This window comes from Egretta garzetta, unplaced genomic scaffold, assembly GCF_000687185.1.
Source record: "Egretta garzetta isolate BGI_Z169 unplaced genomic scaffold, ASM68718v1 scaffold120, whole genome shotgun sequence".
In the NCBI taxonomy this organism is placed as follows: domain Eukaryota; kingdom Metazoa; phylum Chordata; class Aves; order Pelecaniformes; family Ardeidae; genus Egretta; species Egretta garzetta.
In genome coordinates this window covers 448,851-460,375 of record NW_009258270.1, presented here as the reverse complement: position 1 = coordinate 460,375, position 11,525 = coordinate 448,851, and the positions used below count along the sequence as shown (strand labels likewise).

Genomic DNA, 11,525 nt, shown 5'->3' with positions numbered 1-11,525 from the left:
AAAAAAAAGGGGGGGGGGGGCATAGCATAGGAAATTATACACAGACTTTTAGCTTAAAATGCTAGTAGAAAAACTCAGGCACAAAAAAAGCCCAGGAAGTATGTTGCTAAACTGTTTCAAATTAATTGATTCCAGATGAGACCTCTGGTTCTCACACACTGAAGATATTTCGCTAAACATCCAGCTCACAAAATGGATTCAGAATTGGTTTAGGGGGTTCACCAAAGAGAGGAGACGCTAGTTTTAAGTTGGAAATCACTTCAAATTTCTATGATGTCTGATCTAGAAATAACTTCTAAGAATGTTGTGGAAATCTCAGCAATAAAACATTTGTTTCTCAAGTTAGGCTTTGTTTAGTTATAGCATTTGCAGAAAACAAAAATGTCAGTCTGCTGGAACTCTGAACTTCACATATGTTTCTTACAGTAAATTAAATTAAATATGTCAAACGTTGTCAGAATAGCATATTAATTGAAGCTGAAATCACATGATATATTTTAAAGCATTTTATCAGATAACTCACAGAAATCATTCTAATCTTCGCAGTTTCCCCATATTGTTATGCAAAAGAAACATTCATTTGGCTGTCCTGTCTCTCAGTCAACCGTTTCCATGCATATTTCCTTCTGAAACTGCTGATGATAAATCGCAACAACTTATCTCATCTCTTGACATACCCTATTGTAGCAGCGTTTCTGGTAACGAAGGAATCTAGTTCTTAGTGATTTTTTTGGTTAGGCAACACTTAAAATTTTAGCAAAGTTAAAGCTGATGTAGAGAAGTCTATAAATAGCATTCTCTGTCCATGCTCATTCTCTGATGCTCTAGTGCAAGGCTGAGGTAAAAAAAAAAATAAAAAAATAAAAAAATATATATATATAAAATGCTGAGCTCTCACAGCTGGGGCTAATTTTCAGGAGATTGGATCTCCCATGAAGGGAGCTCTCTGTGGCAGCGCACGTAAGCGCGTCGCTGTGCCAGGCGAGCAGGGGTGTTCGCAGGGTGCTGGGATGCTCCTCTTCTGGGGAGGGCCCCTTCTGGGGGGAGCGGCTGTGGCCCGTGCCAGGCTGCCGTTGCAAATAAGGGGTCCTCGGGGGGGCAAAGGAGAGTTAAATTTGGCCGTAGTCAGGAGGATGCCCAGGAAGGGCTCGGCTGGACCCAGGCCAGCCTTGCTTGTGAAACTCCGAGGATGGCTTTGGCGATGGCTGCCAATTCAATCTGTCATATAAAAATCACTTTGTGTGCTCTGCCTCCTGCTGATACCATAGTCATCGAGGGAGAAAAATAAAACGCCAGCCAAAACCCAACCCTCCCAAAGTTAACAGCAAAGCCAAAGACAGCCAAAACCTGGGAATACAGCAGGGACCAAGTTAACGGTTTCATTTATGAATGGATCGAGAGAACACAACCCATCTGTATTTTCCACAGAAGTAAAGGGAACTGATTTACCCCGCTGGGAATCTGTGCCACTTGTTTGGATTACAGAGCTCTTTCATTCCTGCATCCCCTTCCGTAGCTGGAGTCGGTTCTGGCAGGATGACCTCGGCTTACGCAGGGGTCAGGCACAAGGTATTTGCGCCGTTTCAGTCTTGCTGAAATCCTATTTGGAATAGTTAAGCATGTTGTAGGTGGCACACAAAGCTGTGCTGCCTTGGCCCAGGATTGAGTTCCTCTCGCTGTCGGGGAGCTTGAGGGTCTCGTATTTGCTGGCTGATGGTACGCAGTGCTCGGCAAAACACATCCATCTCTGGTCAGCTGGGGAAGGGGATGGTTCCTGGGGGGTTCTCGTGCTCGGTGAAGGTTGGCAGCTTTCAGTAGACGTTGCTTTTTTTTGTCGTGGGCTTTGCATCGTGTTTCAGTTTGGGATTTTTTTAATAGCTTTTTGGAACTTGCTGTGAGGATCCCGGAGGCAAAAAAAAAAAACCAAAACCCAAACCTGGAGAATTCTTGCTTACGGTTTGTGCTCTGCCAAAGAAGCCCAGCAATTTAGGCTTAACAAGATCACTTCCCCTATTACATGAGTTATTGTTGTTTTTAATTAGAGGTAATGCTGTAGTTCGAATGTACAACACAATGGGGTATAAAATGCAGTTCAGCATATATACCAAAGATGATTTTTCCAATTATAAACCTATTTAGAAGGCGGATACATTAGAAATGATGAAATGTCGAACTGCAGATGAGGTGAGCAAGCTGGAATACGCATGCACCCACGCATACACGCTGTCGTACAAGAAAGAGGAAAGTGCTCTGGAAAACAGTTATATATGCGTAATTAGTTTAATCTGAAATTAATGCTAATTTCGGCAATTTGCGATGCAGATTCACTATTAGTACTCTAGTCCACTTCCACCGTATCGAGAAGTCGAGGATGCAGAGCCTTAATGAATTCCACACGGGCATGCACCAGAGCTGGGTTCATGCACCCGTTTCCAGGGTGTTCTCTCAGCCTCGTCTGGGCTGGTTTGCTTCGGCGCCCGTCCCTGCCTCTTGCTTTTAGGGAGCGGCCGCTCGGTTAGAAAGTCCCGTTTCAAGCAAGGATGCGATGGCGCGCCGCATATCCTGGCATTTCTGACGCTGCTGCCATCTGCATTTGCCCAGGTCAGTTTTAACTGGACCTGCACCTTTGGAAAGCCCGGTTCCAAAGCACGTGCGTTTTGCTTTGCGACGAGACCTGCCAGAGGCACGCTCGGTCTCTTCTCCACTAGCTGGATGTAAGCGCTCATCCCTTCCAACCTCATCATCCATGGATCCGAAGCCAGGAGCTCTTCCCTAAAGCTGGGGTGGGGGAGAAGAGCAGAAAAAGGCTGTGTAAAGAACGTTAGGGAAATGGCACTTAAACCGTTACCCTGAAGTCAGATACGCGACTCCTGCGTTAGCCATAGGCTGGGCCTATCTGAAAAGGTTAGCGGGCACTTGTTGCTTGAGATTTTGGAATTCTGGTGATCCTGCAAAATGGTTCATGAACTTAAAGTTCCCTTTATTCATTTTTGATAGTCATGATAAGACGACAGTTTCAGTGGGGGGAAAAAACCCCACCAAGAAAACGAAGAACAGAGTTGGTACATGAGTATGCAAGGATATCGAGGGGCGCTGAGCTGGAGGCTCCGGCGCTGCAGAACCACAGTTCCTTCCTTCTCCCCGAGCCGGCTGGTTTTAGCTCCCTCAGTGCGTTGATGTGTTTGAGTGGGACAGGGTTTTTGTTTCCAGAGACGGTCTCTCCAGCCTGTTGCTTAGAGGAGATTTACCCGATACGCCCCAAACCGATGTAATGACAGTCTTGCGCAAAATGGCATCAAATCAGAAGACTTGTCTTGCCGAAGCAGGGTGGATCTTCCCTGCTTCTGCGCCACCTGAAGGGTTTGCTCAGTTTCAGAACACAAAGGCAAATGTATTTTTCAAAAGTCGAGCCAATGAAGGGATTGTAACCTTGACTGACTCGTCGCAGTAGTAGTCGCATGTGTTTTGATTAACTGCGACACCAACGCCGTACACAAACAAAGCCGTTCTGCAGGTACTTACAATTAACGGGCTTTATAACCAGCGTTAGATCTAACTCTCCCCTGTCGATTCCTCCTGCAGCGAGAGAGAGACACCTTCAGTACACAAAAACATTTAATATCTACGTTTTGCAGAGCGCCGCAACGGTGAATGATAGATATATTATACTGCAGAATAAAACCAAAGACATGAAGCTGGAAGTATTGTGGTTTTGGGGTGACCTGGGCCTCTGGAGTCATTCATAAAACACGGATTTGTGATGGATTCCCACAAATCGCTTCCCATTACCCGACCACTGCCGTTCCCACCCCGAGCAAAGAGCAGATGGAGCAGCCACCCGAGGGACCCAACCCAAAAGCACTACAGGCGACTCCCGTTTGCTGTTCCTGGGAGTGCCCCCTTCGTACGCCACCCCCAGTAAGCAGAGTCTGAATTTACTGGCAGGGAAAGATGAAGATCCTCAGTGACTTCAGGATGGGGACTCTTAGGTTTTGGGCTTTTTGTTGTTGTAATAATAATAATTAAAAAATTATAATGAGTGTTTTTCTTAGATACATCCATAAATGTTTTTATGAAATTATAGATTTTTTTTTTGTTGTTTTTGTTGTTGAAGAGATGCTGTTTTATTTTCTGAGCCAAATGAGAAATTTTGATTTTAAAAAAACCCTTTCATTTTTAAAAGAGAAACTCCTCAGTGGCTCAGTTCCTTGTACCTCTCGTCATTTGTCGGCGTTAATGTTTACTGAACAGCACTACGTGTACTTCGTTAAATACTTTTTAACCCTTTGATTTTCCTCCCTGAAACAAGCAGAGATGTGGGGAGGGGATGGCGGAGAATATCCCATCAGACAGGAAGAACGTTGCTCACCAGGATGAACCAGAAGCCCATCGGTGTCGGTGCCCGGTCTCCTGCTGAGGGTGCTGGGTCAGAAATAAGGGGTCTGCTCCCGTGCTCTTGCAGCCATTAGCAATGAGAGGTGTGGGGACTGGGAAGTTAATGTCGGTTTTCTCAGAGCTCGTGTCCTGGCAATTTGATGTGCTTTAAAATCTTTCTTCTTACTGGTGATTCAGTGGCTGACCTACAGAGAAGGTGTCCCTGGTGTAGTAAAATCCCTAAGCTAGTGAATACTTTTTTTTTTTTTTTTTCCTTTTTTTAAATGCCTTTTGAATGCTCTGTCATGTTTGGCTAAGACGTTTGCAAACTTTTGGCTGTTAGCTCTGAGTCTCCGGGCTTGGGTCGGCTCCGTTCCGCTGCCTGGGAGCCCCGTGCGGAGCAGGACCACAGCGCCCTGCGGTTTTTACCCCGATGAAGTCTTCATTGCCTCGTAACTCGTCTGCTTGGCTGACGGGAGAGGATTTGCAGGTTAGAGCAGGAGCTGGAGGCTTTGCTTCCAGGTGGTCTGAGTCCCGCTGCAGTTATCTAATCACTGAAAATTGGTGAGGCTGTACCAGCACAGACAAGTCGACTGTGTATGGCGGCATACCTGGCATGAACGTTTGAGGAAGAAATGGGGGCTTCCAGCACAAACAGCAGCTCCTCTCGTCTGCTGGGGCTCTGGTAGGCACCCTGGCCCAAACCTGAGCTGAGCGCGGTGCTGGCCTTGTCACTGGCTGCGGGAGCCCACCGTGACACCACGGTGAGCGGGCGTTGTGCATTCATGCGTTCCTTCAGCCTGGAGAAGAGAAGGCTGAGAGGGGATCTCATCAACACCTACAAATATCTCAAGGGTGGGGGTCACGAGGACGCAGCCAGACTCTTCCCAGTGGTGCCCAGTGCCAGGACAAGGGGCCATGGGCACAAACTGAAGCACAAGAGGTTCCAGTTGAACGGGAGGAAGAACTTGTTGACTGTGAGGGTGCCCGAGCCCTGGCCCAGGCTGCCCAGGGGGGCTGTGGAGTCTCCTTCTCTGGAGATCTTCAACCCCCGCCTGGCCGCTGTCCTGTGCCCCCTGCTCTGGGTGAGCCTGCTTGGGCAGGGGGGTGGCACTGGGTGAGCTCCTGAGGGCCCTTCCAACCCCTGCCATGATGGGATTCTGTGTGTGGTTCACCTCTGCTGTGCACATCCAAATCTTTACGGGGAAAAGGCTGGATTCCAAACCTGCGCCTCTGTCGTGACCACATCTCCTGGGGTGCTGGTGATGGTTGGGTGGTGGGACAGGGGGTGAGCAAGCGACGCCTGGCTGCGCCTGTGGCGAGCCTGGGGGCGCGCTGGAAGCTCGTGCCACGGGTGAAAGGAAGGACACGAACCTCCCGTGGAGGCACATCAGGGTAGGGAGGATTGCCAAGGCTACGCATTGCCTCGTTCTTTGGCTGAGGGGGGTGCGTACAGCAGCGCGATTGAACCGGCTCTTCAGGAAAACAGAGATTGTAAAAGCAGACTTAATTTTGTGCTTCGTTTTTGTACCAAAGAGCTGATTTCTGAAACCATTTCCCAGCTCGCAACACATCTCTGGGCATTAAAATGTTGTGAATTTGCTTGTCATTACCAATATTTTCTTTGACTGAAGCTATTGAAACAAAGTAGTATTTTTTTTTTTTTTTCCTTTCCCTTTCACCTTCAATCTTGCTTCTAAAAGAAGGAGCTCTCTTTTTCTTTCTTTCTTTCTTGGTCAAATATAAAAATGATGATAATTTCAAATATTGCTTTAGAATAATTGCTTTTCTCCCTCTTTTGTATGACAACAGAAGCTTGGCCTGATCTTAAATCAGATGCTGGCAGGCAGAGGGCTCTTGACAGCCCTGCAAAATCCTTTAGTTACAAGTTGGCTTTAGCCAATTCTTTATTTGTAAATGACAATTTTCTACAGAAAAATATATGCTTGGGCTTCAATTTCGGAGTCCTAGATTGCAGCCAGGAAAAAATAATTGAATTTTTACACTGCTTTTTCCCTCTCTTTTCTTCCTAACTTAAAAAAAAATAAAAAATGAAGTGAAGCTGTGTAAAGCATGGTTGGGGCCGATTGAGGGGAAATGTCTACCCTGGTTAATTAGAATGGCAGTGGAGATGGGAGCAATGTTTAATTTGTTCTGCGCTGAGAGAATCTGGGGCTACTCCAAGCTTTTTGTTGGGTGTCTCCGTTCCATGAAGGCCTTGCCCACAGCCGTGCGGCACGGCGTGTCACCGCGGCTCCGCTTGCCTGACAGGGCCTGGCGCTGGTTTGGGGAGCACCGTTGCTCTCGGGGGTGTGTGTGTGTGTGTGTGTGTGTGTCTGATGTGTGGGACGGGGTCTCGGGGCAGAGCCCCGGGGGAGCCCCTGGCGGGACGGGGTGGCCGTGCTGCCGCAGGAGCGCGGTGACCCTCGGTGCAGCCCCAGCCCCTCGGTGCAGAGCTGCACCGTGCGACCTTCCGAAGCTATCGTAAAATATATCCTGTCTTTGGCAAAGAAATAAAAAAGTGAGGGAAGTCCAGGCTCTGCACTGGGCAGCTGCAGCCGTTGTGTCTCCGGCCGCCTGCCCGGTGGTGTTCCCTTTGCGTTGCTCCGGCGTTTGTTGGCCGTTGTTTAACCAAGTCCTGGTTCTGGAGTTACGGGTTTTATTTTCCCCTTTAGCTGTTGTAAGTTGGCTGCTTCGTCCAGTTTCAGTCATACAGGAAACAAACTCAAGCGTTTTAGTGCATGAATTTCTAATCGACGGGTTTGTTGGTTTCTTGAATTAAGGTGCAACGTTGACTTTAGAACATCTCTCTGGGGTGGGGTAGGCGGATAGTTTGTTGTTGTCCCCAGTGTTGAGGGGTTGCCTGCTGTAAGCTGGGGCCTTTCCCCGCTGCCCAAGCACACTGGGATGATGCCTGCCCCTTCGGAGCATGCCGACAGCATTGGCCTGGATCAGCCCTGATTTGGCCCACAAGGCTCAAGCGGTTTGGGATCAGTCCCCCAAAGGCAGCAGCTTCCCCTGCCGCCCCATGGGGTTTGGGTCCCTGGGCTGGGTCCTGCCTGTCTTAGCGGGTTGGGGGCTATGGGTGACGGGTTATCGGATGGCACGTTCTCTGTGGGGAGTCCGGCATCACCCCGTCACCTTGTATGGACCAAACCTGGGGGCGTGTGGCTCAGGAAGAGGAGCTGGGTGCTCAGGTGGGGTCTCAGGGGAACACGAGGGGGTTTCTGAAGGGCCCGATCCAGCCCCTGATGGACGGTGATACTGTGAGCCTTTCCGCTGAAGCGTGGTTTGCAGCAGCTGGGGGACTGCGTCGGACGCTCTCACTGCCTTTCGTCATTTCATTATTTTTAAAATAACTGTGAAAGTTCCTTTTAAACTGACCCATGGAAACTTAATAGCTCATCACTTCAATTTGGTGTAATTACCTTTAGTCTGCCAAAGGGTATGCACCCTGTCTTCAGAAAAAAAGGGGGGGAAGATGGCACGTCTTTCTGAGACGGTAGCGCTGGGGATACGGCACTTGGACTCCCCTTTCACTTATATTTGCATTGAGAAGCACAATAAAAATCATTTATTAAAAAAAAATATCCGGGGGCTAGAGTTGTTATTGAGTGCCTTTACTCAGCCATCTCTCAAATAAAAACAAAACAAGACAAAGAGAAAAAGAAGTATCTAATCAAATCGACTCTGGATTGCTTTTGTAAAGAAATGCTCTCATTAACTGGGTTAGGGATGGCATCTGCAGAATATTTCTTTTTTTCCACGTATTGTTTGAAATAATCTCGTTAAACCGTATGCTTGTCTTGTAATTTCTTACAGATGGTCACGAGAACAAAGAAAATATTTGTAGGTGGATTATCGGCTAACACAGTAGTGGAAGACGTAAAGCAATACTTTGAACAGTTCGGCAAGGTAAGTTCCTGCCCAAGCGAGCACTACATATTTTGAATTCTTCTTTTTTCTTTTTTTTTCCTCCTTTCTTTTTAAGTGTGTTTTGAAAACCAAAAGTGCAGTGAGGCCACGCTCAAAGGAGGGCCGCGCTTTTTGCCTTCCAGTGTAATTTCTCAAAGCCTCTGGAATTGCTTCTGGAATTCCTTTTCTGTTTGCTGCATGTGTATGTGTACACCATTGCCAACACTGTTTACCTTCATTAGAGAAAGAGGAATCGTTGGGAGGAGGATTTGTGTGTGTTCAGGAGGAGTTTGACCCTTAGCTGAATGATTACACAGTTGTCTTCCCCATAAAATCAGCCTTCTGTTTACCCCCGATTCCGGTGGCAAAAGGAGCAGATAGACATATTTGAGAGAGCTCGTTAAGCTGTGAAGGTGCCCGAAGGAACCACGTGAATAGCAGGAGTAATCTGGAAGTCACTACAATACCTATTTAATTTCTTATTAGAAAATCCTTATGCAAGATCACGTGGAAATGTATGTAGAATCCAGACTTTTTTTTAAAAACAAGTTTATGCAAGGAAGGAAACCTTGCCAGAGTGGTCTTTACCATGATGGAACAGCTCAAACCCCACAATCCAGGCTCTGTCTAGCTGGAGGTGAGTGCCACTGAATTCCACAGAGCTCCCTGGATCCCCAAGGCTTCTGGGTGCTTGGTCAGGAGCCTGGTGAGGTGCAGAGCTTGCGGAGCTGTCTGCTCTGAAGGCGGTTTGTGGCACCACCGTCCGTGGGGACTCCTGTCTGCGGGGCTCCGTACAGCTGGATTCCTCATGGTTAGTTTATGTTTCTTTTATCTGCCCTGAAAAGCCTCGGCCGGGCAGTATTTTGCTGAGGGCTGAGGAGGGGAGTTTATAAATGGTTCCTGTGCTGGATTGATAGTTGTTTTGCAAACCATTCATTTTATTTTCAATAATAATCTTCGATTCCGGCAGGATGTTTACAGCCTGCTGAGCCTTTTATTAAAGGATTACATGAGCTTTTGGATGTTTCTTCTGTAGTTACTTCTAATTGCAGAACTCCTCTAACCTGTATTTTTGAAGTTAATAATAGTTTCAATATAAGCACTTTGCATATTGTCTGGATGCTGTCTTAATATAGGCTTTTTAATTTCACCATCTGGTAGTTTCATGCTTGCAATTTTACAGTCCCTGAGAATGCAGACATCCAGGCTGCGTTTCTCGGTAGCGACTGGTGATTCGGGACGCTTCGGTTCTGCTTTTGTGCCCTGCCTTTCTTGAGCTAGCTCAAAGAGGTCAGGCTTTCCAAAGGCAATACTTTGGGAAAATCAAATCTTTTTTCAAGTGTCTTAATTTGAAGGCTAAAACATCAGGGTGCTGAAAATAACTGCGCAAGGTGCAGTCAAGGCTGGAGCCCCCTCCTCCGGTGGTAGAGCTGGGGTGCGTCCTGCTGAGGCTGCGGCAGAGCTCAGCTCCTGTAGAACGCCGGCTCGCAGGGCTCGGTCCCTCCGCTACCCCGTGACCTTTTCCAGTTGCATCCCTGTTTCCTGCTCCCCTGTTCTAGCTTGTGAAAAGGCAGTGAGTTTGGTGAAGTCGGTGGCGTTTTGGAGCAGAGGCTGCTTGGCTGTGTCGCCGTGACCCGACCTGGTGTGCCGGCGTTCAAGTTCACCCTGCTGCGCTTTGCTGTTTGTCAGCTGAGACAAAGTTTGGTTTGTGGGGTGTTCTGAGGTGACTCTCCCCCAGGCTCTGGTTGTGAGAAGATGCAGAGCTCCTTAATGGCTTTAGGAAATGGAGACTTGTGGTCCAGCTAAATGAGAAGACTCATTAATAGGCTGCAGTGGGTGGGATGCTGCGTTTGGATATAATGACCCAGGATTGGCCCTGTGGGACCTTGTAGGAGCTGCTTCCTTCTTCTGCTTCTCCATTCCACTTCTCCACCTTTCCTGACCTGCTTGCTCAGATTGCGGGGTCTTCGTGGCAGGGGCTGGTGATGCATCCATGCGCTGCCGAACGCACGAGGCTCGCTCTCCCGCCAAGCCATCGCAGTGCACGCAGTGCATCTCGATCCACTGGCGAGCTTTGCATTTGCTTAGGGCTTTCTTAAAATAAAGAGAACTGCATGACATCATTAACGTGTAGCGGAGCCGCCCAGAGTTGATAAGAGCATCTCGGGTGACTTGTTCTTTGAAATGCTGAGCTTATTTATTGGTGTGGAAAAAAAATCGCTTCCCTACTGCTGTGATTCTTGAAATCCTGTTTGTACTTGCTGCAGAGGAGAGCCTTGCAACCGGGGGAGGTTGTTTTGGTGACTGGGGGTAGCTCTCAAAATATGCGACGTGGTTAGAACAGCCACCGGCTTTGGGGCCAGGCGGACTCGCTCATTTAACTGGGGTTGGCAGGAAAGGGCTCCAGGTGTTGAATTTGAAACTGCAGCTTTCTGAAAAGTAAACACCGGAACCTTTTTTCCCAGTAAAAAGGAAACTGCTTTAATAAAGCCTCTTCCCTGACTTCACCAGTGAAAATGCCTGCCCATAGAGCACCAAAATACGTGGTAATGATAACTTCTGAGACTTTGATGGTGAAATTTCTGATAGTGATTGCTTTTTCTGTAAAACCTGGGATCTGTAGGAGTCCCAGCTTTTCCCATTGCGAAGACGGGCATCCCTAGCCGCTGTAAGCTGTGGAGGAAGACTGGGAAAAATTACCTGGGTGAAGCCAAAAGGCTTAACGGAATGAGCACGAAGCAGGGTAATTAACAGCCTCGTGATTGCTGGCTGCTTGGAGCTGGTGATGCTGAACCCTAGCACGTTGTGGGGCTCCCCGGAGAGGCTTGGAGGGGGGTCTGGGTGCCGAGGAGGGGGCTGGCCATAGGGTCCGTAGGTGCTGGTGGGACACGGCTCGTGGTGCAGAGGGGCAGGGAGCGCAGCCCAGCACCTCCGATAAGGGCAGCGCGGGCCCGAGGCCAGCAGCCGGTGGGAGGCGTATCTGGGAGAGAGTTTGGGGTTGAGGCTTCTCCTTCCATGGGCTTCAGGGGGCAGGATCCACGGGAGGACATGAGGAGGCTAAGCCGGGAAAACAGAACTCCAAACTAAGCCATAACCGTTTGCAATCAGAAGGGGAGAAAATCATAGAATCACAGAATGTTTTGGGTGGGAAGGGACCCCTAGAGGTCACCCAGCCCAACCCCCCTGCAGCAGCAGGGACACCTTGAACCACATCAGGTTGCTCACAGCCCCGTCCA

At 48.4% G+C, this 11,525-nt stretch overlaps 1 protein-coding gene across 1 annotated transcript in view; it reads left to right on the top strand.

Annotated features, from left to right (window-relative positions):
- The window catches only part of MSI2 (musashi RNA binding protein 2), a 254,277-nt gene that overhangs the window by 92,131 nt on the left and 150,621 nt on the right, over positions 1 to 11,525 (top strand). Inside the window, exon 2 of the mRNA XM_035889498.1 lies at positions 8,197 to 8,289. Within this exon, the coding sequence (XP_035745391.1) occupies positions 8,197 to 8,289 (93 nt within the window). The remainder of the gene's footprint in view (positions 1 to 8,196; positions 8,290 to 11,525) is intronic.